Raw genomic sequence first — 26,453 nt, 5'->3', positions numbered from 1 at the left:
GAAATGCTGAAGCAAGGGGGAGAGATAGTAGTAGAATGGATGTGGAAGATGTGCAGATTGGCCTGGGAGGAAGGTAGAGTCCCGGAGGATTGGAAGTCAGGTATAATTATTCCCTTGTACAAAGGAAAAGGGGAAAAAGAAGTGTGTGGTAATCATAGGGGCATTTGTCTTCTTAGTATAATAGGAAAAGTGTATGGTAGGATACTTATTGACAGAGTTAGAGAAAGAACAGAGAAATTAGTTGGAGAAGAACAGGGAGGCTTTAGGAAGGGAAGAGGTTGTGTAGATCAGATATTCATTCTTAGATCTTTAGTGGAAAAGTTTCTAGAGAAGGGAAAGAAGTTGTATGCGGCTTTCATGGATTTGGAGAAAGCACATGACAGGGTGGATAGACAAGGATTGTAGAAAGTGTTCAGAATATATGGAGTAGATGGGAAGCTGCTGAATGCTGTGAAGAGTATGTATGATGGTGCGAAGGCTGCAGTGTGTGTGGATGGTGAACTAAGTGAATTTTTCTCATTGAAAGTTGGGTTGAAACAGGGATGTGTCATGTCTTCATGGCTGTTCAATCTGTACATGAATGGGGTAATAAAAGAGGTACAAGGTAGGGTAGTGGATGTTGGAGTGGCCCTGGTGAGAGGGGATAGTGTTTGGAAACTCCCTGTACTGTTGTTTGCAGATGATACTGTGTTGTTGAGTGAAGACGAAGGGGAGCCGCAAGGCTTGGTGGATGAGTTTGGGAGAGTGTGTAAGAAACGGAATCTAAAGGTGAATGTAGGGAAGAGTAAAGTGATGGTCTTTGAGAGAGGTGAAGTCAGTGAATGTACAGCGAGGTTGGATGGTGAGGAATTGAAAAATGTGAGTACTTTTAAGTACCTGGGTAGTGTGATGAGTAAGGATGGAGGTTTGGAGGGTGAAGTGCTTGAAAGGGTACAGCAGGGAAGAAAGGTTGCTGGTTCTTTGAAAGCAGTGATAAGAAACAGGGAAGTGAGCATGGAAATGAAAAAGTTACTACATGACAGTATTGTGATACCAACTCTAACGTATGGAAGTGAAGCCTGGACGTTGTTGGAAGGACACAAGTCAAGAGTGAGAGCAGTGGAAATGAGTTATTTAAGAGGAGCCTGTGGAGTCACATGGAGAGACAGGCTGACGAATAAGGATATAAAGAAGCGTTGTGGTGTGGATGTGGATGTGATAGGAAGCATTATGAGGAACACACTGAGGTGGTTTGGCCATGTGGAGAGGATGGAGGGTGAAAGACTGACGAAGAGAGTGTATGTGAGTGAGGTGGAGGGGGGAAGAGGAAAGGGGAGGCTGAGGATGAGATGGAGGGATGGGGTGAAGAGGTATATGAGAGAGGGGGGTGTGAGTTGGGAGCAGGGCAGTGAAATGGCGGGGGACAGGGCGACTTGGAGGCGATTTGTTTGTGGCCACCCCAAACGGGATTGAGGCGTCTGGCAATAGACAGATAGATAGACAGCTACAAGGGCACTGTAGAGACTTGGGACTGTCAAACGTGTGGGTCACAAAAGAGCAGTTAATAAAGATAATAACAGAACATTCAGCGAGTGTAAACCAAACCAGTGACTCTTGCACCACAGAGTACATATCCGGTGACCACCCTGTAACTATTAATGAACAGATGGCAAGAGACTGGAACAAAATAACTGAAGACAATAAAATGAATGACCAACAAATCAAGCGCCTAAACCTAGAAATAAATAAAATAAACACATTACTACAACAGGTATCTGAACGTGTGGCAACACTGGAAACCACGATCTTGACCACACCTCGGGAATCAACACCTGCCACCACCTCAGGTCACGCTTCGTCTACCCTGCCACCGCCACCACCTCCACCACCATCACCACCACCACCACCACCACCACCCAGTATCATGACCAAGAATGTGAACGAAATAGATAAGAGGGTGTCTATGCTGGAGGAAAAATTGGACAAACTAACAAAACATCAGACTGAAACACATGAAAACATTGAACACAGAGACAGAGACAGACAGCCAAGAGAAGACCCTGTTACTAGCCGACATCAGCCTAGCCAGAGCGAGAGCATCGGATCTGAACAATAGGTGCACTATTTGCATTCTGTCCGGAGCGAATATAGACCTACTAAAGTGCTGGGTCCAAGAAAAACTATCATGGACTCTAATAAAGTGCATAATTTACGCTGGGCTGTATGATGTAAAGGGGAACAAAGACCCATCAGCCATACCAGACAACCTCGGAGCACTAATCAGTGAATTAAGAAACATAAATGAAACTATGGATATAGTATTTGTGTGAGCCAACTAGTGCCTGAATCCCTAAATGCCAAAATCAGCGCCTTCAACGAACAGGTGCTAAAGTGGACCACAGACAACGGCCTAAAGACTATAAACCCTCAACTCGTTTTCCAGCTGGCAACTGGAGACATCAATGAATCCTGGTACGATGTGCATGGAGAAAACCAAGGCTCTATACTGAACAGAAATGGAGCTATAAGGCTACTGAGTGAAATGGCAAAACAGTACCCCAGCTTCAACGACAACATTAACTGGACCAAAAGGAAAGGGAAACGGGAACAGAACTCTGAAGTCAACCATGATGCATATCCTCGCCCCCAGCCTCCAAGTAAGAACCACGTGGACAGAGATGGGTGGCAGGTAACAGGAAGCAGACGACGACCCCAGCTGAACAAGTGGGAAGACGGAGAGCAACGCCACTACCCACACCCTCCCAACAACGCCTGGGGGGACAAGATGAAGAAGGATATGACAGGTAGCATTTCATCCCACTCACGCTCTGCTCCCCGACACCCCCCTCAATACAACCAACATCACTACAACCACAACCACAGGAAATCCGGTTGTTACAATTGTGGGGAATTTAACCACCACATATCACGATGTAGATTCGACCACAAAGTACAGTGAAGAATGTTTTACCTATGGACATAAAAGCCGACTATGCAGGTATTACAGTGCTTAGGAGTGTGGCAAAGTAGACCTAGCCATTTGCTCAAATACTAATGATGTAAAGGATAAAGTAATCATAGAACATATTAATGCCCAATCATTGCTTTCAAATTTGAAGAAATAAAGCTTCTGGTAACTGAAAATTATAGACGTTCCATGTATAAGTGAAACGTGAAACAAGGCTTCTTTCCCACACTTCTAACCTATACAGTATATCGACATACCTAATTATAAACTATACGGATGTGATCACCGCCGGATTAAGGGGGGGGCCCAAGGGGCCCAGGCCCTGGGCCACCCACCAAGAGGGGGCCTCCGACCAGAGCAACTTGTGTTCATTTCATTTCGTGTTTATGCATTACATATTACAGCATTGGATGAATAGTCCCCGTTCAGTATTTCCAAACTAAAAGTGTCCTATTTATATATTAGGATTTAGGTTACCAGTCTGTGGTGTATGCCATTGGGGGAGTTGGAAAGGGGGCCTCCCTTCCAAGCGGGCCCCGGGCCTCCCACATGCTTAATCCAGCCGTGGATGTGATAACGGCAAGGGTGCAGGAGTGTGTATCTACATGAAACAGTACCTCGACTCTGAAAAGATCGATACCAAAGTAGCAAAACAAACAGGTGTGGAAGACATATGGATCAAAATACAGTGCAAAAAATTACCGTCTGTTATTACAGGCTGTCTTTATAGACACTCTAAAGCACATTGTAACTCCTATGCCTATACTGTACTGTCGATACAATAAGATCCATATCACTACACAAGAAAACTTTTTTTGTCCTTGGTGATCTAAACAATTATCTATTATGCATGAACAGTAAATAATCTAATATCATAAAAAAAAAAAAAAACTTTCACAACTAATAAACAAACCAACTCGAATTACTTCCACATCTGCTACTCTTCTTGATGTAATAATTACCAACAACACTGACACATGTATACGGCCTTAATGACCAGGGGCTTTGGCCTCAGTGGTCAATAGGCCAAAAAAAAAAAAAAAAAGACAGTATTACGCAGTGACGTAGTACCGCAAGTTATAGTTGACCATGATCTTATTACTGTAACAGCAAATATTACCAAACCTAAACGCTCTTCCATCACTAAGACTTTCCGTGACCTAAAAACCAATAACAAAGACTTACAGTGCCATAATATACTGAGTGAAACAAACAACCTAAATTAGTTATTTAACACAGAGAATGTGAATGAACAAGTAGAAATAATGAACTCTGCTTTTATCAATAGTTTAGATAGATGTGCTCCAATGGTGACTAAAGAAATAAAAAGACCCCAGCCCCGTGGATGAGTGACGAAATTAAAGATGCAATACGTGAGAGAAATCGCGCACAGTGCATTCTGAAAAATGATAGAATTAATAAAAATCACCAAGACCACTATAAACATTTAAAGAAGCATGTAAAACAACTAATAAAAGAAGTAAAAAATCATTATTTTCGAAATAAACTAGAAAGCTGCAGAGGTATTTCAAGTGCCACCTGGCAAATCGTGAAAGATATAATCCATCCATTCCATCCATCATCCAATCCTACATTGCCCCATGAGGAGCGTTGGAGCCCGGGACTAGACAGTTGGTCCCGACATTTAAGATGAGAGTGACCAGCCTCACTCATCCCAGAGTGGCATTACATGAGCAATCAACCCCAACCATCCCTTGGATATAAATTTTCACCGGCTCAATCCGACTGGAGCGCAATAATTACCCATTAAACCACCAAGTGCCAAAATTTGGTTATATGGTTACTACCCAGCGTAGTAAATAGTTTCCTGGTGTAGGGGAGAGCGGTGAGGATTCGGACATTTTTTACTTTTTACTGTATTGAGCCAAGAGTTGATGCAGTAGGATTTTCTTTTGCAGCTCAACATGTAGCCACATCATTGATGTACCTGGGGTAAATAGGCCAAGAAGAAACCTCTAATACATTTGAAGCTATAGCTCGTCAAATGAAAGTTTCCAAAATGTCCGAATCCTCCCCACTTGTGGTGGGGATACGGACATGAGGGTGGGAGGATCTGGACGTGTAATGAAATATTTTTCTAATGTATAATGCAGATGGTACTTTTTACTTTTGGTCGGCAACTTATCTAGGGATGTTAGATAATGAATAAAATGTAAATACTTTGTGGAACATCCTTTTATTTAATTCGTTATATTCATATGCAAAATGAGACCATAACTAAGATATTTTTGCCTTCAATAAAAAAAGAATAAGTCAAAATGTGAACCATTCTTGAATTGAAAAGCTTTAATTCCTCACAAAATAAATTGGTATAATTCCTAATAATTAGGGTAGGCCTATAGGCCAATATAAACTGATTAGGCTCATTCTTCTTTGATAAGCTTATTTTGCAATAATGAGATTTCAGATGGGTCCCTTAGTTGAAATGAATTTGTACGGTTATTCAGCCTCATTCATTTTCAAATGGGGTTCATAACATTAAAAGAGAAAATTATTTCCAATATATAGAATCACACAAACTCAAGGGTGTCCACAGTCAAAGCTGAATAATTCATCAAGAATATTGCTTAGTACAAAATATAATTATATTACAGTAGGCTACACAGTATATAAATATATACTTACCGGTAGTATATAATTATATTATAATATATAGCCTATGATAGTATATAGTATATTAGACATAATATAGTTATACTAAATTACTTAATGATTGCTTGTTAACGCCTCTTATTTATGTGATTATAATCAATTAAATTGGTGGGAGGATTCGGACACGTCCGAATCCTCACCCTCCCATAGTGTCCAAACCGTCCCACATATACAAATATTTTATTAATGGCCTCAGCTCAAAATTATTGGCAGCTTTCAAGTCGACAACAGCTGCAATATCTCGGGAATACGATGCAGTTTCACCTCTAGTATTGAATACTCACTTCCTCAGTATATTCATAGTACCACAGCTTACGATATTAAGTCGAAAAATTACATAGGAAATACGAAAAACCACAAAATGTAACCTACATTTCAAAAGAAGCGGCAGCCCTTGACGAAAATCCACGTGACGAAACTACACAAAAGTCTCGAAATTTTACGCGGTTTCTCACAACTGAGGGACTCATACGTTTTTCAGGACTAGTACTGTCCGGATCCTCCTCCGTCCGAAACCTCACCGCTCTCCCCTACAGGAAACCATTTGGCTTGTCACTCACTGTAGAGTCACCCACAAGCAGAAGGAAGAGGAAAGAATGAAGGAAAGACAGAAGAGGGAGTGTAAAGTTACCCGTTGGCAGAAGGACAAGGAAAGAATGAAAGAAAGGAAGACAGAAGAGGATGGAAGGAAAGAAGGATGGACGAGAGGAAAGGGCAGACACCTGACAGCGTGGATGGTGAGCGCCCCCACCTACCACGATGAAATCCCTAGTAAAAAAAAAAACACTGAAACTGGAACATTCGATGACATTCTAGAAACAACAGAAAAGTTTAATAGTTTCTTTGCTAATTTCGGTAGAAATACATATGAAAAAACACAAGAAAACCTACAAAGTGATGATAATACTCTGCTAACAGAAAACACTGAGAACAGAAGCAACCCACATTTCCGACCCCAGCCAAGCGATATAAACATCTATATTAAACCATTAAAAGCCTACATGATGAGAATTCTTATGGTTCTGATAAAATACCAATGCGCTTCATTAAAGACTCTCTTTGTAATTGCATATTATCTAACTCACATTATAAACACTTCCATTACAACAGGGATATTCCCTACAGCCTGAAAAAACGCTATACTGTAGTCATTCCCCTTCATAAAACCGGTAACACAAGTGACATAGACAACTATCGGCCAAGTTCATTATTACCAATATTCTCAAAAATCATCGAAAAAATCATTGCTAATCAACTTACTAACTTCCTAGAAACTAACAAACTGACATCAAATACTCAACACGGTTTCCAGCCTAAATTATCTACAGATACAGCACTTACGGTAATAACAGAAAATATGCATAAAAACATGGAAAACAAACATATATCTCTGTTAACTCTTTGTGACCTCTCCAAAGCATTTGATAGTGTAAGTCATAATATTCTTCTTAATAAACTAAATAAAGTAAACATTGATAGCTTCTAGTTTGATAACTATCTTAGTGATAGATCACAAAGAGTGCGTATGGAAAATACTGTTTCCTCTGATTTAAAAGTGGGATATGGTGTCCCTCAAGGTTCAGTCCTAGGCCCAATACTGTTCAATATATACATCAATGATATGGCACAAAACTTTAATGACTGCACACTAGTCCAATATGCTGATGACACACAGTTCCTTCACAGTGGGACACTAAATGAACTAAATACTATAATCAGTAAGGCAGAAGAAACTCTAAATAATGCCAGAAGATATTTCTCAAGAAATGGACTTATGCTAAACACAAACAAGACTCAGTGTATCTTTATAGGAACCCGTCAGCTAACTGCAAAAATACCACCTAACACTACTGTTAATTTTGGTGATTGTCATATTAAACCAAGTGACTATGTCAAAAACTTAGGAGTGTACAAGGACCGCTACCTTATATTTGACACCCATATGAACAAGATATGCAAAAAGGTTACAGGGGCCTTAATGTATATTAATAGAATAAAAAATAGTTGTGATGGTTCAACTCGGCAAGTCAATGTTCAGTCACTTGTACTAAGCCTTCTAAACTACTGTGCTACAATATGGGGCTCATAAAACAACATTTTACTCATTAACGTCCAAAAATTACAAAATTTTGCTGCTAAAATAGTAGATGGGAGAGCTAGAAAAAACGATCATGTTATCCCTATCTTAAAGGAACTAAAGTGGTTCAATATTCCTAATATAATAACCTTTAACATAGCAGTCAAAATTTACAAACAACTACACAGTCAATACCCAGATTATCTTCTATCTCTCCCTACTGTAAATTGTGTAACTCAAAGTACTACCAGACAAAAAAATAACCTGTATGTCCCCAAAGTAAACTCTAACATTGGTGCCAGATCCATCTCTGTAAAGGGACCTAAGATATGGAACTAACTTCCATTAAATATCAAAGAATCCAGTAATATATGTTCATTTAAAGCAAAACAAAAGGAATTCCTTCTGACTTAGGCACATCAATTTATGGAGACTACTGTACACTATTGTATATACCACTGTCAATACTATGTATGAAGAATAACCACTCATGTGGAAATAAAGTTTATTATTATTATTACTTTCTCTCTCTCTCTCCAACAGAGGAGGGAGGGAATGGACAATGACAGAGAGAAGAGGGACGGCTGCCACGCCTATCTCCTCATTCACAGAAGGGACGTATTATCTGCAATTACTGTATTTACTCTCTCTCTCTCTCCCAAACTACGATAAATTACCTAACGCACTTTCAACAAAGCATACATTATTATACAGTTTACCCATAACTCTCTCTCGTGTGTGTGTGTGTGTGTGTGCACACGCATGCAGATCCCTTAGCGCCTGGTGTGGGGTTGGCAGCGTCATGGGAGGAAAATGAGGAAAATTTACGAGTGTGCTCCATGGTGTGTGTGCACGTGCCTATTCTGAGCATATATGGGGCAGTGCGTGGGTGGTATCAAGAGTTGCCACCTGCCCCTATTTCCCATACAAATTTCAGCCACCTACTCCTCATGGCGCGGTTTTGGTATGCCTTTCAAAATCGCGCTCATTTGAGGCCTGTCACTTTCGACTTTGATAAGTCCCAAATGAGGCCTATCGCTCTCAACGAGTTAATAAGGCAAAGAGCATTGTGGTATTATGTGGATATGCTGGAAAGTGCTGCATGACTACTGTAAGATGATTTGCCCGAGTGAATGGAATGAGAAACTGACCAGAAGGCTGCGCACGAGTTATATGTGGAGGAGGGGAAGGGACGAGGACTTTAAGATGAAGTAAACAAAAGAGGTCATTTGGTATATGAATGAGAATTATGCAAGACAGTGGAGCAGCCCAAGGCATTTTGTTCATGGCTGTCCTCTCTGGGTTTAAAGCACCTGGCTGTGGATGGACAAATTCACTACATTTCTGTTATTCTCTGAGTTACCTGAATAACACATCAGTTTTGAAATACGTAAGAAACGTATGGCTGGATATTATCATGGTACTGTATACAATAAAGGTAATACTGTAAATCACATTCACATTATGCAACATATCATTTCTAGACATTATGAACTGCAGTTACTGATCACTGTGGGTTTGTTGTTGTTAGGATCTCCTGCTTCAATGTTCTTGTCTTCTGCTTGCACCAAGTTCCAATATCCATGGCCCTTAACTAGCAACTGGAACATCTAATAACTATCCTCATCTTGTAACACTTTTAAGCTATTAAATGAACATACAAACATGTTAAATTCAATCATTTTGCCAATAGGACATATTACATTCATAATGTATTAAAATCTCAAAAGACAGGTAGTTGCAGAGTCAGAGGGTTAGAGTTCATCCTTGGGTCTGTGTGATTCTGGGTCTGTCAATCTTCCAGCAAACAGCAACAATCCTGACTGTTCATCTCGTATGTAGAAGAGAAAGGGATGATCTGCAATGAAGGTCATGGGCAGCGATCTCATCATGATCACCACACCTGAAAAAATAATAATAATAAATAAATTAATAAACACTTCCAGATCCCCTAGAGTATCACTTTTTACAGGATCACTTTTTCCAATTATCTAGTGGATCATTTTCAGATTCCACCCAGAATCCGTAAACCATATTTAATAATAAGCAATGTCTACCAAGGCATTATGGTACTAAGGTGGGTAGGAGACTTTAAGCTTTAGTTTAACTTAACTGTCACTCACACTGAAATAGGTGAGGGTGTAAGGATCTGAAAAGGAAACATTACAATTCTGACAGCCTTATATCTTTTAGACCTGGAGTAGTGTAGCAGACTTCAAGGCATCCCTAACAGGATCCCAGTGTTTGTTACTGGAGACATCTTCATACAGTGGCACAAATATAAATGATCAGTAAATGTCTCTCAACTCCCTCCATATCCCTAGAAATGAAGGCTACAGTGACAACACATACAGGACCATACACAGTCAGGTCACTCATAATGTGCATTTCTATAACCTGTTTTTGCTGTTGCTGTTATTGCTTGATCCTGATTAAGCTGGGTGGGCAGACCGATCAGCTGCAAGTACCGGTATGGTAACTGCCCTTATGAGGTTATTCCAAACATTCTTTACATTGTTTATACTGTGTCTACACCTTAGTGTGGTATGTGCTATACAGTACCCCATAATGAGTGTGAAGCTGTGTGGGCTTAGTGGGCATGTGTCATCTGTGATTCCATTCCACCCGAATATCAGCTGGTAACTAGGAAGGGCAGGGTGATGTCCTTAACTAGCCCTAGCTAGGTAAACTCCATCAGTTCTATTTAAAGATACCTGTTATGGTTGAATGTCAGGGGAAGGGGGTTTTAGTATAATGTTCTGATACAGGTGTTATAAAGTCCTACCCATGAAATAAGTATGTAGGTGTTTTTGTGTACTAGTGTTAGAATGACTGAAGACAGGATGTTACTGATGAGGGGTTGATGTGGTTTATGTGGACTTTTTTTTTTATAAGCCTATTGTGTCGCATGGTCTGTCATATAATGACAGGTATGTTGTATGCTGCCACTGGTTGCCAAGTAAAACTGTGTGCCTCATGCCAAGATATTCTGTAAATGAAATGGCTTTGAATTCAGAGTACAAGTGCATTGTAGGACTGGTTTTGGTGCAGCCAATGATGATGCACAGTGCTCTTCTGCATGGTCTGCAAGGCGTTGCAGCGGGTGTCAGATTGGATGGTGGCCCATGCCAGGGAGACATAGGATATCGATGATTTGATATACTGTTTGCAGAGTTGGGAGTGTTATTTACTGTTCAAAGTTTGTACTGGTAAGTGCCCTGCATGTGTTGAGTCCAGGGCTGCACTGCTTCCTGAACTCTCACGTCACTGAAGACTGATCCAGTGTCATGTCACTCCAAAGATCTTTGTGGTGGGGGTGTGTAGAACAGGTATACAGTACATTGTCAAATGTGATGCTAAGGGTGTGCCTTTGCACCTTTCTGCTGCTGGCGATGACTGTGGTGGTGAATTTCACTGGAAAACTCATCAGCCAGTTCTATTTGACCCAAACCTGAAGTGTGCTAAGAATATCTTACTGTAGTGTACAGGCTATGTCTGCAATGTGATGCATGGATGTTACGGTATTGTCATCTACATATAAAATAATGTTCGTGGCTGATTTGGGTCTGGGCATGTAATGCATGTACTGGTATAGAAGTGTAGGTGAAAGTAAAAGGTACATTAGTATGTTGTTTACGGACTGTAATGCTCTAAACCCATGTTAGGAAAGAGCAAGGGAAACATGAGCTGTAACTTTGTTAAGAACTAGGCATTCAATTATCTTGGATGACATGATAAGTAGTGTCACAGGCCTATATAAAGAAGGGTGTGATGGGAACTTTTTTAAGTAGTAACTTCCTGGTACGTAATGGACGAGTATGCAATCAAACAATAGAATGAAAATAATAATAATAATATCCAGTTTCAAGCTGGTGATCGCAGAATTTGCTTTTACAATAACTATGGTGGGTGTGTACAACAATCCCATGCGTACGCAGCGCCAGCCGCACAAGCCAACAGACAAACATTTGAGCAAAGATGGCCGCTGAGTGTTTACATTCACAAAACTCCAATCTATGGTCTCTGCACACGAGGCCTGCTTCAAACCACTCTTTTGAAAACCCCATCTTACTCGTCCACTTGCTCACGTGCCCCTCAGCTGTGATGGTCTCCCTTGCATTACCTGTGTTACATACCTATCTCGTGGATGCAAGACCACTGAAATGCTGTTGCTATCACCAAATAACACTGCAAACAACACTGCTTGTGCACAACAAATAGTGCAGTGCAGTTTTAAGTAGAGTGAAAAATTTTTGTGTGAAAACTCTGACTTGGAAATCATGTCTGGTGAGAGTGCTACCCCTCTTGGAAAGTAGGGTGTTACTGAGAGCACTAAAGACAAGCCTAAAATAGTAATGCATAGCCTTTCCCTTCATGTGAAATTGGCCATTATTAAGTGCCAAAAGAATGGGCAGGGACCAAGGAGATCACTTAGGCCCTTGAGCTTCCCCAGCCCACGGTTTCATTTCATTTCCTTTTTTAAGGCTCCACCATTTTTGCATGCATCACCTTTGGTCACCTAATGGTGGCTCTCCATGCCACTCAATCTCTGGCAGCCTCCTTATTCAGTCCCTTATCTGAGGTCACACTCAATGACCTCGTCCCAGATCTTTTTCGGTCTACCTCTCGCAGCCCTACCCCCATCGTTAACACTTCTGCACCCAATTATCATCCCCCATCCTCTCCACATGCCCAAACCACCTCAATCTACCTCTCCTCATCACAAAATCCAATACACTCGAGACCCATCCTACCTCCTAACTCTTTCATCATTAACCTAGCCCCCCACCAGGCCTTGCACTCAAGGACACACTACACAGCCACCTAATCAGTGTCATTTCTGTACATCTGAAAGTGTCAGTATCCTTGTCCTTTACTGCCCAGGTCTCACAACCCTACAGCATTACACTCCTAAGACATGCCGCATACAAAGACCCTTTAGCATTGAGGGAAAGCACTCTTAATGTCAAAAGAGGCAACAGCTCCCTGAGCTTCTTCCTACCACTCCTCACTCTAGCCACAAAGCTAGCTCCAGCCCCACCTCCAGCACATAACATGTCTCTCAAATAACAAAACTTCCACACATTCAAAACATTCACCAGCAAGATCAATTCTTTCATGCCTGCCAATCTCCACATGCTCTCCCTGACACACTGCACACACGAAATGAGTATTATCTCGCAGTTCACCCCTAGTAACACTACATCTCTTATGCACCCATCACAAACACTGCACAAGACTGAATTACTTCCACCCTTGTAGCAAACTGCACATGGCCACTCTCCCCCCTTTTTGACAGTATTGCCACCAGCCCTACATGCCATCACCATTGTTTTATCTGCATTTACTCTCAAGCCCTTGTGTCCCAGATCATTTCTCCACCTCCTACATCTTTCATCTGCTTCCCCTGCATTCTCTGTAATCAACACTAAATCAATGGCATACAACATCTCCCACAGTAAATCATTTCTCAAGTCAAGTGAGAGGGCTTCAAGTACGTTTAAGACTTACCCCTGATGTACACTAACATTCAATGGAAACTCATCATTCAAATCTCCATTTTCTCTCTACCTGGATGCGAGCATCCACATACATAGTGTTACGGAACAGAGAAAGATAACGTACACTTTAAGTGAGAATACGAAGAGTCACTACTGTCCCGTAAAGTTCCAGGTTCAAAACAAAAGAGTTAGGTAAAATTACAAGTTAAAGTTTAATGCTTAAATTAACAACAAAACATTCAGAACTCATAAGGATAATGTAATGGCAAATAAACAGGTTAAATATATGGTTAACTGCAATAGCCTCTATTAACACGAAATTAGCAAGAATAAATTTATCTAAGTCAGCCCTGATAAAATGAGATACCAGATAATACTCAGTGAATGCCAGATAAATAATTACAGATACAAACTATTATCAAAAATGACTGACATAAAACCCAACATTAATTACAAAAACTTCACTAGGCCTACAAATTAAACTTATGCTATACAGTACAAGAAAAAATGCAACAACAGTTATACTTAAATTACACACAGCTGCTAGATGTTTGGAGATTACTTGAGCACTCACAATAATAATAATATCTGTACAGGGGAGGACAGAGATGTGAACAAAATGAGGAGCAGATCTAAGTGGCAATGATGCAGAGACTGAGCTCATTATATAGGGGCCAGCAGAGCCTGATACAACTTGTAATGAGGACGCGCAAATGAAGCCATGGGGACAAAGAGATGACAATCCCGCAAAGTATAACAGAGATGTCGACTTACTCTACTATAACGGTAGAAGGGGGGGACTGAGGCAGAACACGCTCGTGATCAAACATGCAGTAACTGTGCGTTAAAATTACACAAAGGATGATGAAATCATAGGCTATGTAACAATAGCCATAACCACCCTAACCAGCAACTCCTTGGTCCCAAGCATTCTTACTGCCCACTTCACCACCTCCCTAAGGACTCTGTCAAGGGTCTTCTCCAAATCAACAAAAAATACAGATCCCATTTCTTTCCTATATATTTTTTCTAAAGCTGTCGAACAATGAATATGGCATCAGTGGTCCCTTTGCATGGCATAAGTCCAAACTGCATCTCATCAATGTTCATTCTTTCTCTAACCATATCTTCTAGAACTCTCTCCATTACCTTCATTATCTGGTCCAAAAGATTTATGCCTCTACAATTCCCTCTTTCCAGGGCATCACCCTTCCCCTTCTACACATATATAATCACACTCTTCAGCCAATCATCTGGGACAACACATAATCGTATTTTACAGGTCAGTAACTAACTCCACTCCTATATCTCCTAAGGCTTTCAGCATTTCAGGCAGTCAACCAAGACACACCTGCTACCTTCCTCATCTGCATCCTGCCTATTACCCTGCTCACAGTAGCTGCACCAATCAAAGGCCAATAACTTTAACATTCCTCACTAACCTCCTATCAGCCCTCCTGACCAGGATATCGTCTATCTGGCTGCTGTTTCCCCAAGACTCAGTTATGTAATCAACCTACTTTCTCTTTTCCTAAAATGTGTGTTGCACACAATCATGCTCACTGCCTACCCAAACTCAAGGTATCCTTTCCCCTTTCTCATTATGTGCATCACCTATGGACTCCTTCATAACCTTGAGCTGCTTCACATACAAGACAATTTAAGTCCCCTCCTAAAACCACAATATCATCATCCCCCATACTACTTACTGCGCGTATCAAATTATCCCAGAATCAATCCTTCTCTACCTCGTCCAGGCCAGCCACAGGGACATTCGTCCATATAAATGAAAATGTTACCCCACCGAACCAAATTTTCACTACCATTATCCTTTCACTCACTCTCATTACATTCATGAAATATTCCACCCCTTTCACCTTAACCAACACACCCACACCACCATATCCATGTGTCCTACCCTGCCCAAATATCTTGTATCGACAATCCCTCTCGGCAATCATTCTGGCTGATCCACCCCTGTACCTAACTTCATGCACACATTCAACATCCACCCACCTCCTACTCAATGCCTCAGCTGCTTCCCCCACTCTACCCTTCAAACTACCCACATTCCATGATGCCACTCAGATCCCTTTCAGTGATTCACAGTTTCTGCAGGCTTGTTTTGATTTTTCTCCTTTTTTTCTGCAGACTTGCTTTGATTTTTCTCTTTTTTCATCAAAATGAGTGGAATAAAATAACAGGGAGAACAGACCATAGTCCAGGCATGGGAACTGGGACCAATAGCTCACCCCAGTGGCGTTTTTTTTTTTTTTTTTTTTTTTTTTTTTAATGCGAGGAAGAAGGAACCAAAGGCCATGAGCCCGCAGTAACAGTTCCCTCCAAGAGAAAAACAAAATACAATAGAGAGTCAAATTCAAGATCCGATCATTTTGAGATGCCTGGACACACTGCGTTTGAAAGACTGGAGATCATAGGCAGCAGGAAATACAGACAGAGGGAGACAGTTCCAGAGCTGGCCTGTTGCGTAAATGAAAGACTGGGAGTAACGGATAACTCTTGCATTAGAGAGTTGGACAGAAAAGGGATGAGAGTTTGCTGCCAGACGGGTGTACGCGCCCGTCGTAGAGGTGGAGGAATGCCAGCAGACAGTTCAGAGGAGTAGTGACCATTAAAGTAGCGGTAGAAAAGAGATAAAGATGCAACAGTGCGGCGAAGAGACAGAGGTTGAAGGGAGTCAGTAAGAGGAGGAGAGTTAATGAGACGAAAAGCCTTTGACTCCACCCTATTGAGAAGAGCTGTATGTGGGGAGCCTCCCCACACATGAGAGTTGTACTCCACACAGGGGCGGATAAAACCCCTGTATAGAGTCAACAATTGTGCAGGGGTAAAGAAAGAGCGGAGTCGGCTTAGCACACCCAATCTCTTGGAAGCAGATTTTACAAGAGATGCAATATGATCTTTCCAAGATAAGTCCCAAGTAAATGAAACCCCAAGCATGTTCAAGGATGATGCACGATTAAGCTGAATATTATTAAACATTAGTGGGTATACCTGTGGAAGATTTTGTCGGGTTGATAGGTGTAAGAACTGAGTCTTAGATGCATTAAAAACAACCATATTATTTTTACCCCAGTCAGAGATACCAGCCAAGTCAGACATTAGGTGTGCCATAGCCTCATTCCTTGTTTGTTGAAGTAACTGTTGAGATGGGTGTTGCGGGAACCGAATGGAAAGGTGAAGGGTGGAGTCATCAGCGTATGAGTGGATAGGGTTAGATGTACAGCTTAGAAGATCACTGATGAATAAAAGGAAGAGAGTTGGTGATAGGACAGAGCCCTGAGGAACACCACTGTTGATAGATCTAGGAGAAGAACGATGGCCGTCTACAACAGCGGCTATAGAACGACCAGAAAGGAAGCTAGCGATGAAGGCACAGATAGAAGGATAGAAACCGTAGGAGGGCAGTTTGGAAATTAAAGATTTATGCCAGACTCAATCGAAAGCCTTTGAGATATCAAGTGCAATGGCAAAGCTTTTGCCAAAGTCCTGAAAGGAGGATGATCAGGAGTCTGAAAGGTAGGTGAGAAGATCGCCAGTGGGGCGTCCCTGACGGAACCCATACTGACGATCGGAAAGAAGGTTGTGATAGGAAAGATGCCTTAAAATTTTTCTATTGAGAATTGACTTGAAAACTTTTGAAATACAGGACATTAAAGCAATTGGACGATAGTTGGAGGGTTGGGAGTGGTCACCCTTCTTTGGGACTGGCTGAATGAGAGCAAACTTCCAGCAAGATGGAAAGGTAGAAGTTGACAGACAAAGGCGAAAGAGTTTGCCTAGGCAGGGTGTAAGCACAGAAGCACAGTTCTTGAGAACAACAGGAGGGACCCCATCAGGCCCATATGCCTTGTTAGTACTGAGGCCAGTGATGGCAGAAAATACATCAACTGAAGAAATTTTAATGTCAGCCAAGAGGAACTCAGAGGGGGGGAAGTGATGGAGGAACAGCACCGGAATCGTCTAAGGTGGAATTGGAGGAGAAAGTCTGTGCGAAGAGATCTGCTTTATCAGTAGAAGAAATAGCTACAGAACCATCAGAGTAGAAAAGAGGAGGGAAGGATGATGAGGTAAAGTTGTTAGAAAGATTTTTGGCAAGGTGCCAGAAGGAGCGGGAAGAATTCAAGTTGGAGAGTTGGAAGCATTTAGTATGGATGAAATTATTTTAAGTAGAGCGAAGAACAGACTTAGCACGATTCCGGGCAGAAACGTAAAGATGATGTGATTCAGGAGTGGGTTGGCTTGGGTACCTTTTGTAGGCCCTCTCCTTGTTGCAGACAGCATTAGAACAAGTGTGATTGAACCAGGGCTTTCTTGCACTAGTCAAAGGATATGAGAAAGGAATGTATGCTTCCATGCCCGAGAGAATAACCTCCGTAATGCGCAAGGCACACTCAGATGGCTCCCGGCCATGGAAGCAATAATCATTCCAGGGAAAATCAAAGAAGTACTGCCTGAGGGCCTCCCAGTCCGCGGCTCCAAAATGCCATAGACGACATTTCCCTGGAGGGTCCACAGGTTGTACCGGAGTGATTCTATCTATTCTATATACCTAGGTTGCTTCCCCCAAGGAAAGGGAGGTAGCCGAGACAGGACGACACACTCCCCATTTACTCATCCATTTAAACACATTCATTCGCATCTTAGCCCCAAAGGGGAGAACGGACAGATCCTCACCACACCACACCGCACAAGGGTCAACTGCACAATGCAATCAGTGACATCCGCAGCAGGGCCCGACAGCATAACTGGTTTACCCCTGCCACATCATAACAGACCCATCCCCTTACCCGCACCTGACCTGACTAGCTGATCGGACCAAATGCGGGAGAATATCCCCTCAGGGCTGCGTCATCACTTATTCATTCACAATTTCTCTCCATTTATTTCTGGCACGCACAACAGCCACTCTTCCTTGCTCAACAGACATCCCTCTCGCATCCAACGCTCTCTTCACACTGTCCATCCATCCCATTCGTGGTCTTCCTTTCAACCTTACACCTCTCACATCAGATCTAGTTATCTTTTTCACCAATCGCTCATTATCCATTCTCTCCATATGCCCAAACCATCGCAACACCCTCTGCTCAACTCTACCAGTCATCTCCCGAACAACTCCAGTTCTCCTTCGCACTTCATCATTTCGCACCCAATCCAAAAGCGTCACTCCACACATACTCCTCAGACACCTCATCTCCATTACATTCAAACTTTTCCTCTCTGCTACACCCATATTCCATGTTTCAGCCCCATATAAAGCAGTCGGTACCACAACACCCTCATACAGCCTTCTCTTTACATCCAGTCTAAGTGAACGACATCTAAACACTTTTTTCATTCCTCCCAGCACCTTTCCTACTTCATTCATTCTAAACTTCACTTCTGCATCTATTCTTCCATCCACAGCAACATGTGACCCTAGATATTTAAAACAATCAACCTCCTCAAGCAACTCACCATTCAAAACTATACTCATCCCCCTACCATCTATCAACCTCGTACACTTCAACACTTTACTCATATTCTCATTTACTTTCAATTTTCTCCTTTCACACACCCTTCCAAACTCCTCTACCAACTGTCTCAATCTCTCCTCTGAATCAGTCACCAGTGCAGTATCATCTGCAAACAGCAGCTGCTTCAGATTCCACTCTCCACCATCAACATTCACCAGACTCAGACCTCCACCTAAAACTCTTGCATTCACCTCCCTTACAACACCATCCATGTAAATATTAAACAACCAAGGCGACATCACACATCCCTGTCGCAGCCCCACTCTCACGGGAAACCAATCACTCAAAGCATTTCCCACTCTTACACACGCTCTACTATTTACATAAAAACTTTTCACCCCTTTTAGTAACCTACCATCAAGTCCATACAATCTTAAAACAGTCCACAAAGCCTCCCTATCAATTCTATCATACACTTTCTTTAAATCCATAAATGCCCAAAACATATCCTTGCCTTTCGCTAAATACTTTTCACACACTTGTCTCACAGCAAACACCTGATCAACGCATCCCCTCCCTCTCCTAAAGCCACACTGCTCATCACCAATCACTCCCTCTGTACCCTCTTTAACTCTCATAATTAACACTCTACCATACACCTTACCTACAACACTCAACAGACTTATACCCCTAAAGCTAGTACATTCATACTTATCACCCTTGCCTTTATACAACGGGACCACACAAGCACTTGCCCAGTCAATTGGCACCATACTTGTCCTATCACCGGAGTGATAGGACAGGTTAAGGTAATAAGGTTGTGATCGGAGGAGCCCAACGGAGAGAAAAGATTAACAGAGTAAGCAGAAGGATTAGTTGTGAGGAAGAGGTCAAGTATGTTGGAGCTCTCTCCAAGGCGGTCAGGGATACGGGTAGGGTGCTGTACAAGCTGCTCTAGGTCATTAAGGATAGAAAAGATGTAGGCTTGTTCACCAGGTGGATCTGTGAAAGGAGAGGAGAGCCAAAGGTGGTGGTGAACACTGAAATCTCCTAGAATGGAGATTTCAGAGAAAGGAGAAAAGGATAGAATGTGTTCCATCATTGAAGTAAGATAGTCGAAGAATTTTTGATGGTCAGTAGAATTAGGGGATAAGTAATCAGCACAGATATATTTAGTCAGAGAATGACAGGAAAGCCGAGGCCAGAGTGTAGAGAATTCGGAAGAATCGAGTTCAGGAACACGAGAGCAAGATAAGTCGTTGCTTATATATACACAACAGCCACCTTTGGCTTTGAAATGAGTATAGAGAAAGTAGGAGGATACAGAAAAGGGTTTGCTGCCAGTTGCCTCAGACAGCTGAGTCTCCGTTAGAAAAAGAAGGTGAGGTTTAGAGGAGGAGAGGTGGTGCTCAACAGAGCGAAAGTTAGAGGAAAGGCCACGAATGTTGCAGAAATGAAGAAGAAGAGAGTCAGACAGTGGTTCCAGGCACCTCGAGTCATCACCGGGAGAGGGGCGGATGGTGAGGGCATTTATGGTCGTCCCCCTAGGGACTCCAAGGCTTGGTGAAGAGACGTCATTTTAGTTAAATTTTGAATAGGAAGTGTAGTGTGTACTGTGCATGTAGTTTGGTGTAGATAGTTGGAGAAATTTGTACAGGAGAGCATGCTGGCCTACTCTCTGTGTAACTGAGACACTGAAAAACTTCAGCAAAGGGGGATGGTCAGGAACTAGTCCTGAGGGCTGATGAAACGGGAGCTCCAGCACTCCCTGTCATCAGCTTTCCATCCACCTCAGGAATACTGCCCTGCTCTACTGGTGCTACAGTCGAGGCAGTGGCCTCGAGGCATCCCACCAGGAGAGCTACAGGGACATCCTCCAATTGCACCTTGGCACTGTAACTGCCCTGCCATTATACACCCAATGACAGGGAAGCCTCCTTGGGAGTTACTCCCCTGTTCGGGCCCCTCCCTCCTGGGTGGAAGCGGCAGTGTGGAAACCAGAATGCCATGTGTCCTCTTGCACAGATCCAAGCCCCATCCCATCCCCACCCCCAAAACTGTGCTGGCAGAGCCTGCATCATGTCTCCTCTCAATAGTGCCACTAGGTACTGGGGGCTAAGTTTTCTGGCCACGTGCCCTTGCTGGCATAAACCCCTGTGACGTAGTGGGATACAATGTGTGATATATGTACAATGCATGAAGAGTAATGCATGGGACAGAAGAAAGTGTTTGGAAGAGTATGCTGGTCTCCATGTTAGTGTCAGTTTCTACTGTGAAAAAAAATCCAAGACTGTCCTAGCTGTGTTGCAGAATGTGCCTATCCTGACTGCTGAGTGGATTACTAAAACTTGGGATCCCATTATGGAGGAGATGGAGCACCCAGTGCTTTGGGCTAATGAACTCAACAGAGCAAAGCAGCCTCTGCATCACAGCTACATCTGCAACAAGGTGCAAGATCCATGGAATTATCTAAAGAAAAAGAGTAGAGGTGAAGGAGCAGTTAAAGGCAAGCACAGGGTATTTTGAGCAGTTTAAGGTCCATGCTGACCTCAGACATGTGATCATGCGTGAGGAGGCATCTTGTGCTGACAACATGGTGGCTGAGGTCTTCCCTGTCAAGCTGAAGGCAATCACAGAGGAAGGGGGATACTTTCCAAAACAGGTCCTGACTTCTGATGAAACAGGCCTATTTTGAAAACATATCTACTGGAGGATCTACATCAGCAAGGAAGACTAATGTCCATCAGGCTTTAAGGTAACCTTCCTATCTATCTATCTATCTATCTATTGCCAGACGCCTCAATCCGGTTTGGGGTGGCCACAAACAAATCGCCTCCAAGTCGCCCTGTCCCACGCCATCTCACTGCCCTGCTCCCAACTCACACCCCCCTCTCTCATATACCTCTCCACCCCATCCCTCCATCTCATCCTCGGCCTCCCCCTCCCTCTTCCCCCCTCCACCTCACTCACATACACTCTCTTCGTCTGTCTTTCACCCTCCATCCTCTCCACATGGCCAAACCACCTCAGTGTGTTCCTCATAACGCTTCCTATCACATCCACATCCACACCACAACGCTCCTTTATATCCTCATTCGTCAGCCTGTCTCTCCATGTGACTCCACAGGCTCCTCTTAAATAACTCATTTCCACTGCTCTCACTCTTGACTTGTGTCCTTCCAACAACGTCCAAGCTTCACTTCCGTACGTTAGAGTTGGTATCACAATTCTGTCATGTAGTAACTTTTTCACTTCCATGCTCACTTCCCTGTTTCTTATCACTGCTTTCAAAGAACCAGCAACCTTTCTTCCCTGCTGTACCCTTTCACGCACTTCACCCTCCAAACCTCCATCCTAGCTCATCACACTACCCAAGTACTTAAACGTACTCACATTTTCCAATTCCTTACCATCCAACCTCGCTGTACATTCACTGACTTCACCTCTCTCAAAGACCATCACTTTACGCTTCCCTACATTCACCTTTAGATTCCGTTTCTTACACACTCTCCCAAACTCATCCACCAAGCCTTGCAGCTCCCCTTCGTCTTCACTCAACAACACAGAATCATCTGCAAACAACAGTACAGGGAGTTTCCAAACACTATCCCCTCTCACCAGGGTCACTCCAACATCCACTACCCTACCTTGTACCTCTTTTATTACCCCATCCATGTAAAGATTGAACAACCATGGAGACATGACACATCCCTGTTTCAACCCAACTTTCAAAGAGAAAAATTCACTTAGTTCACCATCCACACGCACTGCAGCCTTCACATCATCGTACTTACTCTTCACAGCACTCAACAACTTCCCATCTACTCCATATATTCTTAACACTTTCCACAATTCTTGTCTATCCACCCTGTCATATGCATTCTCCAAATCCATGAAAGCCGCATACAACTTTCCCTTCTCTAGAAACTTTTCCACTAAAGATCTAAGAATGAATATCTGATCTAAACAACCTCTTCCCTTCCTAAAGCCTCCCTGTTCTTCTCCAACTAATTTCTCTGTTCTTTCTCTAACTTTGTCAATAAGTATCCTACCATACACTTTTCCTACTATACTAAGAAGACAAATGCCCCTAAGATTACCACACACTTCTTTTTCCCCTTTTCCTTTGTACAAGGGAATAATTTTCGCTGACTTCCAATCCTCCGGGATTCTACCTTCCTCCCAGGCCAATCTGCACATCTTCCACATCCATTCTACTACTATCTCTCCCCCATGCTTCAGCATTTCATAACACACTCCATCAATTCCCGGGGCTTTCCCTGATTTAACTTTCTTCATTGCTTCCAAAACTTCTATCCTACGATTTCTTCCTGTCTTCTCACCTCCCTCCTTCTCTCAGCCATTCCCCAGCCCCTTATACTCGCATTATTTCCATCCTCTATGTTCAACAATTCCTTAAAGTGTTCTCTCCATCTGCTCACTTTTTCTCCCTTCTCCACTAGTAATCTACCATTTTGATCTTTCACTCCCCTGCTAACTTCACTTCCACCCTGTCTTACTCTTTTCACCTCTTTCCAGAACATTTTCTTACAGTCCCTCCACTTTACACTCAAATTCCTTCCAAATTCCTCATCCACTCTCTTCTTACTCTCTCTTACTAATCTTTTCACCTCTCTCTTTCTTTCTACATATAACTCTCTCTTCTGCCTCTCAACTTCTTCCACGCCCCTTTTTCTCATCCATTCATTGTATGCTTTCTTCTTTTGTGCCACAGCCTGTCTCACCTCTTCAGTCCACCACGCTGTTCCTTGCACCCTCCTCCGTCTTCTCTTCCTTCCACACACCACATCACATGCTGCGCATATTTCTTCTGTAAAAATCCTACACACACCTTCCATGTCTCCCATCTGCTCCAATTCATATTTGCCCAATCGTTCCTCCACTTCTCTCTTATACTCTGCCTTTTTCTCATCCTCTTGTAACCTTTCCACTCTCCTTGCAACTACTCCTTCCTCTCGTCTTTCCCTTCTTCTATTCCTCCATCTTCCTGCTTGGTGTGAATGCAGAGGGAATCTTAAGCTGAAACCCCTGCTTGTCTATCACTGAGAGAAACCCTGGTTGCTGGCAGGGTATGTTAAAGAGGACCTGGCAGTTATTTGGAAAAGTACCCCCAAGACTTGGCTGACCTCCACATTCTGACAATCCTACATGGCAGGTTATCTGTACCCCCGCCTACATGACTATGCCAGCTGCAGCAATCTGGGCAACCACTTTCTCCTTCTCATGGACAACACCCTGAGCCACCCTGATGGCATGGAGAATTGGGTGGACAACATAAAGGTAGTGCACCTGCCCACCAACACATCATCACTGCTCCAGTCCATGGACCAAGGTGTCATCACTATCTTTATGGTCCACTACCTTAACTGCTGCACCATGGAGAAAATGATGGGGGCAAGCATCTCTCAGGAGACTGACAGTGTGAAAGTTTTGGAAGAAATATAACACCAAGAACACCATCAACATCATGGGACAAGGTACAGCCAAGCACACTCAATGTCATTTGGATGAATGTCTGGCAAGAGTGTGTTCACTCATATCATGGGATTCCTGGCAGTGGAGGGCATCTATTTTGAAATCCTCGACCTCTCCCATGAGGCAGGGTTTGATGAGGTCAATGAAGTTGATGTACAAGAGGTTCTGGAGAGCCATACCGAGCAGCTGTCCACACAGCTCACTGAGCTAAACAACAGGTGATGTAGGTACAGGAGGGTGATGAGGGTGAGGAGGAGCCCATTCGTGTCCTAGACATCGACATTAATGGAGTTCCTTACCTAGACTGACAACACCATTGCCTACATCCAGGACAAGGACCCAAGCCTGGTGATGAGTGACATGACAACATACAGCATAGAGCAATGGGACCATATGGGAACTAGTGTTGACTAAGAAGGCAGCACAGCAGACCAACATCTCCTCCTTTCCCCATGCAACAACACCAGCACCGAGGAGTCCAGGCCATCAAAGAGGGGAATAAATCCTACACCCTGTCTCACTTGCCTCTTTCTTGTCTGTCTTCACTGCTGCCTGGCTCACCCCTACACTCTCCTGCTGCCTTACCACCACATTCCCCACCTGCCACGCAAAGCATGTTTGGGTAGGGTGATTTATGTTTATATGCAGGCTCAGGAGTATGTCTGCTTGTTGTTTGTAAGAGGAGATGTGTTGGGTGTTGGAGGTGATGGCAGTGTGGGTTTTGGAGGCTCTTGTTTGTGATAAAGTTGTTTCTGTTGCTCAACCCCAGCTCATCTGATTGAGCAGATCCATTAACCACAAGTAAACGGCTGCCCCTATAGGGTTGTTCCACAGGTTCCCTACACGACTGATGCTGCATCTACATCTTAGTGTGGCATGTGCAGTGCAGTGCTAAATTATCTGTTGCATTGTGTGGGCCTATTCCACAAGCTGGGCTCGTGTCATCCGTGATTCCACCCAACCCAAATCTAAGCCAGTACATGACGAAGGCTGAGTGATGTTCTGCTCAAAGCCTAGCAAGACGAACTGAATAATATCTATTTAGGAACACCTCCAATGGGTGGATGTCAGAAAGGGTGCTTGCAATATAATGTTCTAATCAAGGTGTTGTATTGCCTTGTATGTACAGTGAGCAGGAAGGTAGGTGTTTCTTCACTACTTGCACAGGAATGTCTGGAGGTGGAATACTGTTATAAAAGGTTTGATAGTGTTTGCAATGATTGTTTGATGTGCCTAGGTGTGTTGCGTCTCTCAGTCTTGTAATGACAGGAGTGTTGTGTACTGACATAGTCTGCTGCATAAAACTGTGTGCTTCTCATATCAAGATGGTCTCTTACTTGGGGGATTTTTCTTTCAGTGTACATGAGCAATAGGAGTACAGTAGTTTTGGTGAAACCAGTGGTAATGTATAGGGTGTTGTTCTGTATGGTGTTACAATGAGTATTAGATAGGATGGGAGCCTTTGCCACAAAGGCACAGGACATTACTGATCTAATGTATAGTTGGTCGAGCAAGAAGTGTTTCTTTCTGATCCCTAGTCAATGTGGGCCACCATCTCCTTTAGAACCTTTATGATCAGGGCTCACACCTCTGGGACGACTTCCTCCTCCTGTGCCTCCTGGTGGACTCGCTGGATCTCCATGTTGAGGAGCTCCTCGTTACTCAGCTCCTCCCTGTGGCTGTCCAGGACCTCCTCCACATCCTCCTTGTCCACCTCACTGAATCCCATCTCATGCGACAGCTGTACAATGTCCTGCCGCACCTGTTCTACCGGTGGTGCTTGCATTCCCTCGGGTAAGACAGTGAATGAGTGAACACACTCCGGCCACAGCTTGCGCCTCACTCTGTTCAAGGTGGCCTGGCTAACCTCCCTCCAGGCACCCATGCTGTTCTTGATGATGTGCCTGATATTGTACTCCTGTCAGAATGACTGCACTGTTGTCTGGTCATCGCTGTCACATGCCCTCACCTGCTGCTGCATGATTCGCTGGAGGTAGTAGAAACAGAGGGTGGCGATCACCCCCTGGTCCAATGATGTGGTGTGGGGGGGCAGGAATACCACTTCAATGTTGCTGGCCCAGTCTCTCACTGCAGGAGGGTGGCTAGGTGTGTTGTCTACCACCAAGAGGAATCGACTGGCTAGGTTTTCCTTGGAGGCATACTTCTTCAGGACATGAGAGAGGTAAGAGTGGAAGTAGGAAGAGCAGATGTCGGATGTCAGCCAGGCCTTCTTGTTAAACTTCCAGATTACCCTCAGGCTCTCCTTGATGAAGTCAATCAGA

The 26,453-nt window shown here is 43.3% G+C and overlaps 1 protein-coding gene across 1 annotated transcript in view; it reads right to left on the bottom strand.

Annotated features, from left to right (window-relative positions):
* Window positions 1-6,217: 6,217 nt before the first annotated feature.
* Window positions 6,218-26,453, bottom strand: part of LOC145406699 (leukocyte elastase inhibitor-like) — a 622,781-nt gene continuing 602,545 nt past the window's right edge. The window contains exon 9 of the mRNA XM_080277800.1: window positions 6,218-9,600. Coding sequence (XP_080133926.1) covers window positions 9,452-9,600 — 149 coding nt within the window. The 3' untranslated portion in view covers window positions 6,218-9,451. The remainder of the gene's footprint in view (window positions 9,601-26,453) is intronic.

The sequence above is a fragment of the Coenobita brevimanus genome, chromosome 71 (genome assembly GCF_032717465.1).
Source record: "Coenobita brevimanus isolate Jiangsu-jjx chromosome 71, ASM3271746v2, whole genome shotgun sequence".
NCBI lineage: Eukaryota > Metazoa > Arthropoda > Malacostraca > Decapoda > Coenobitidae > Coenobita > Coenobita brevimanus.
Note: the sequence above shows the minus strand (reverse complement) of the source record. Positions and strands in the feature narration are given on the sequence as shown.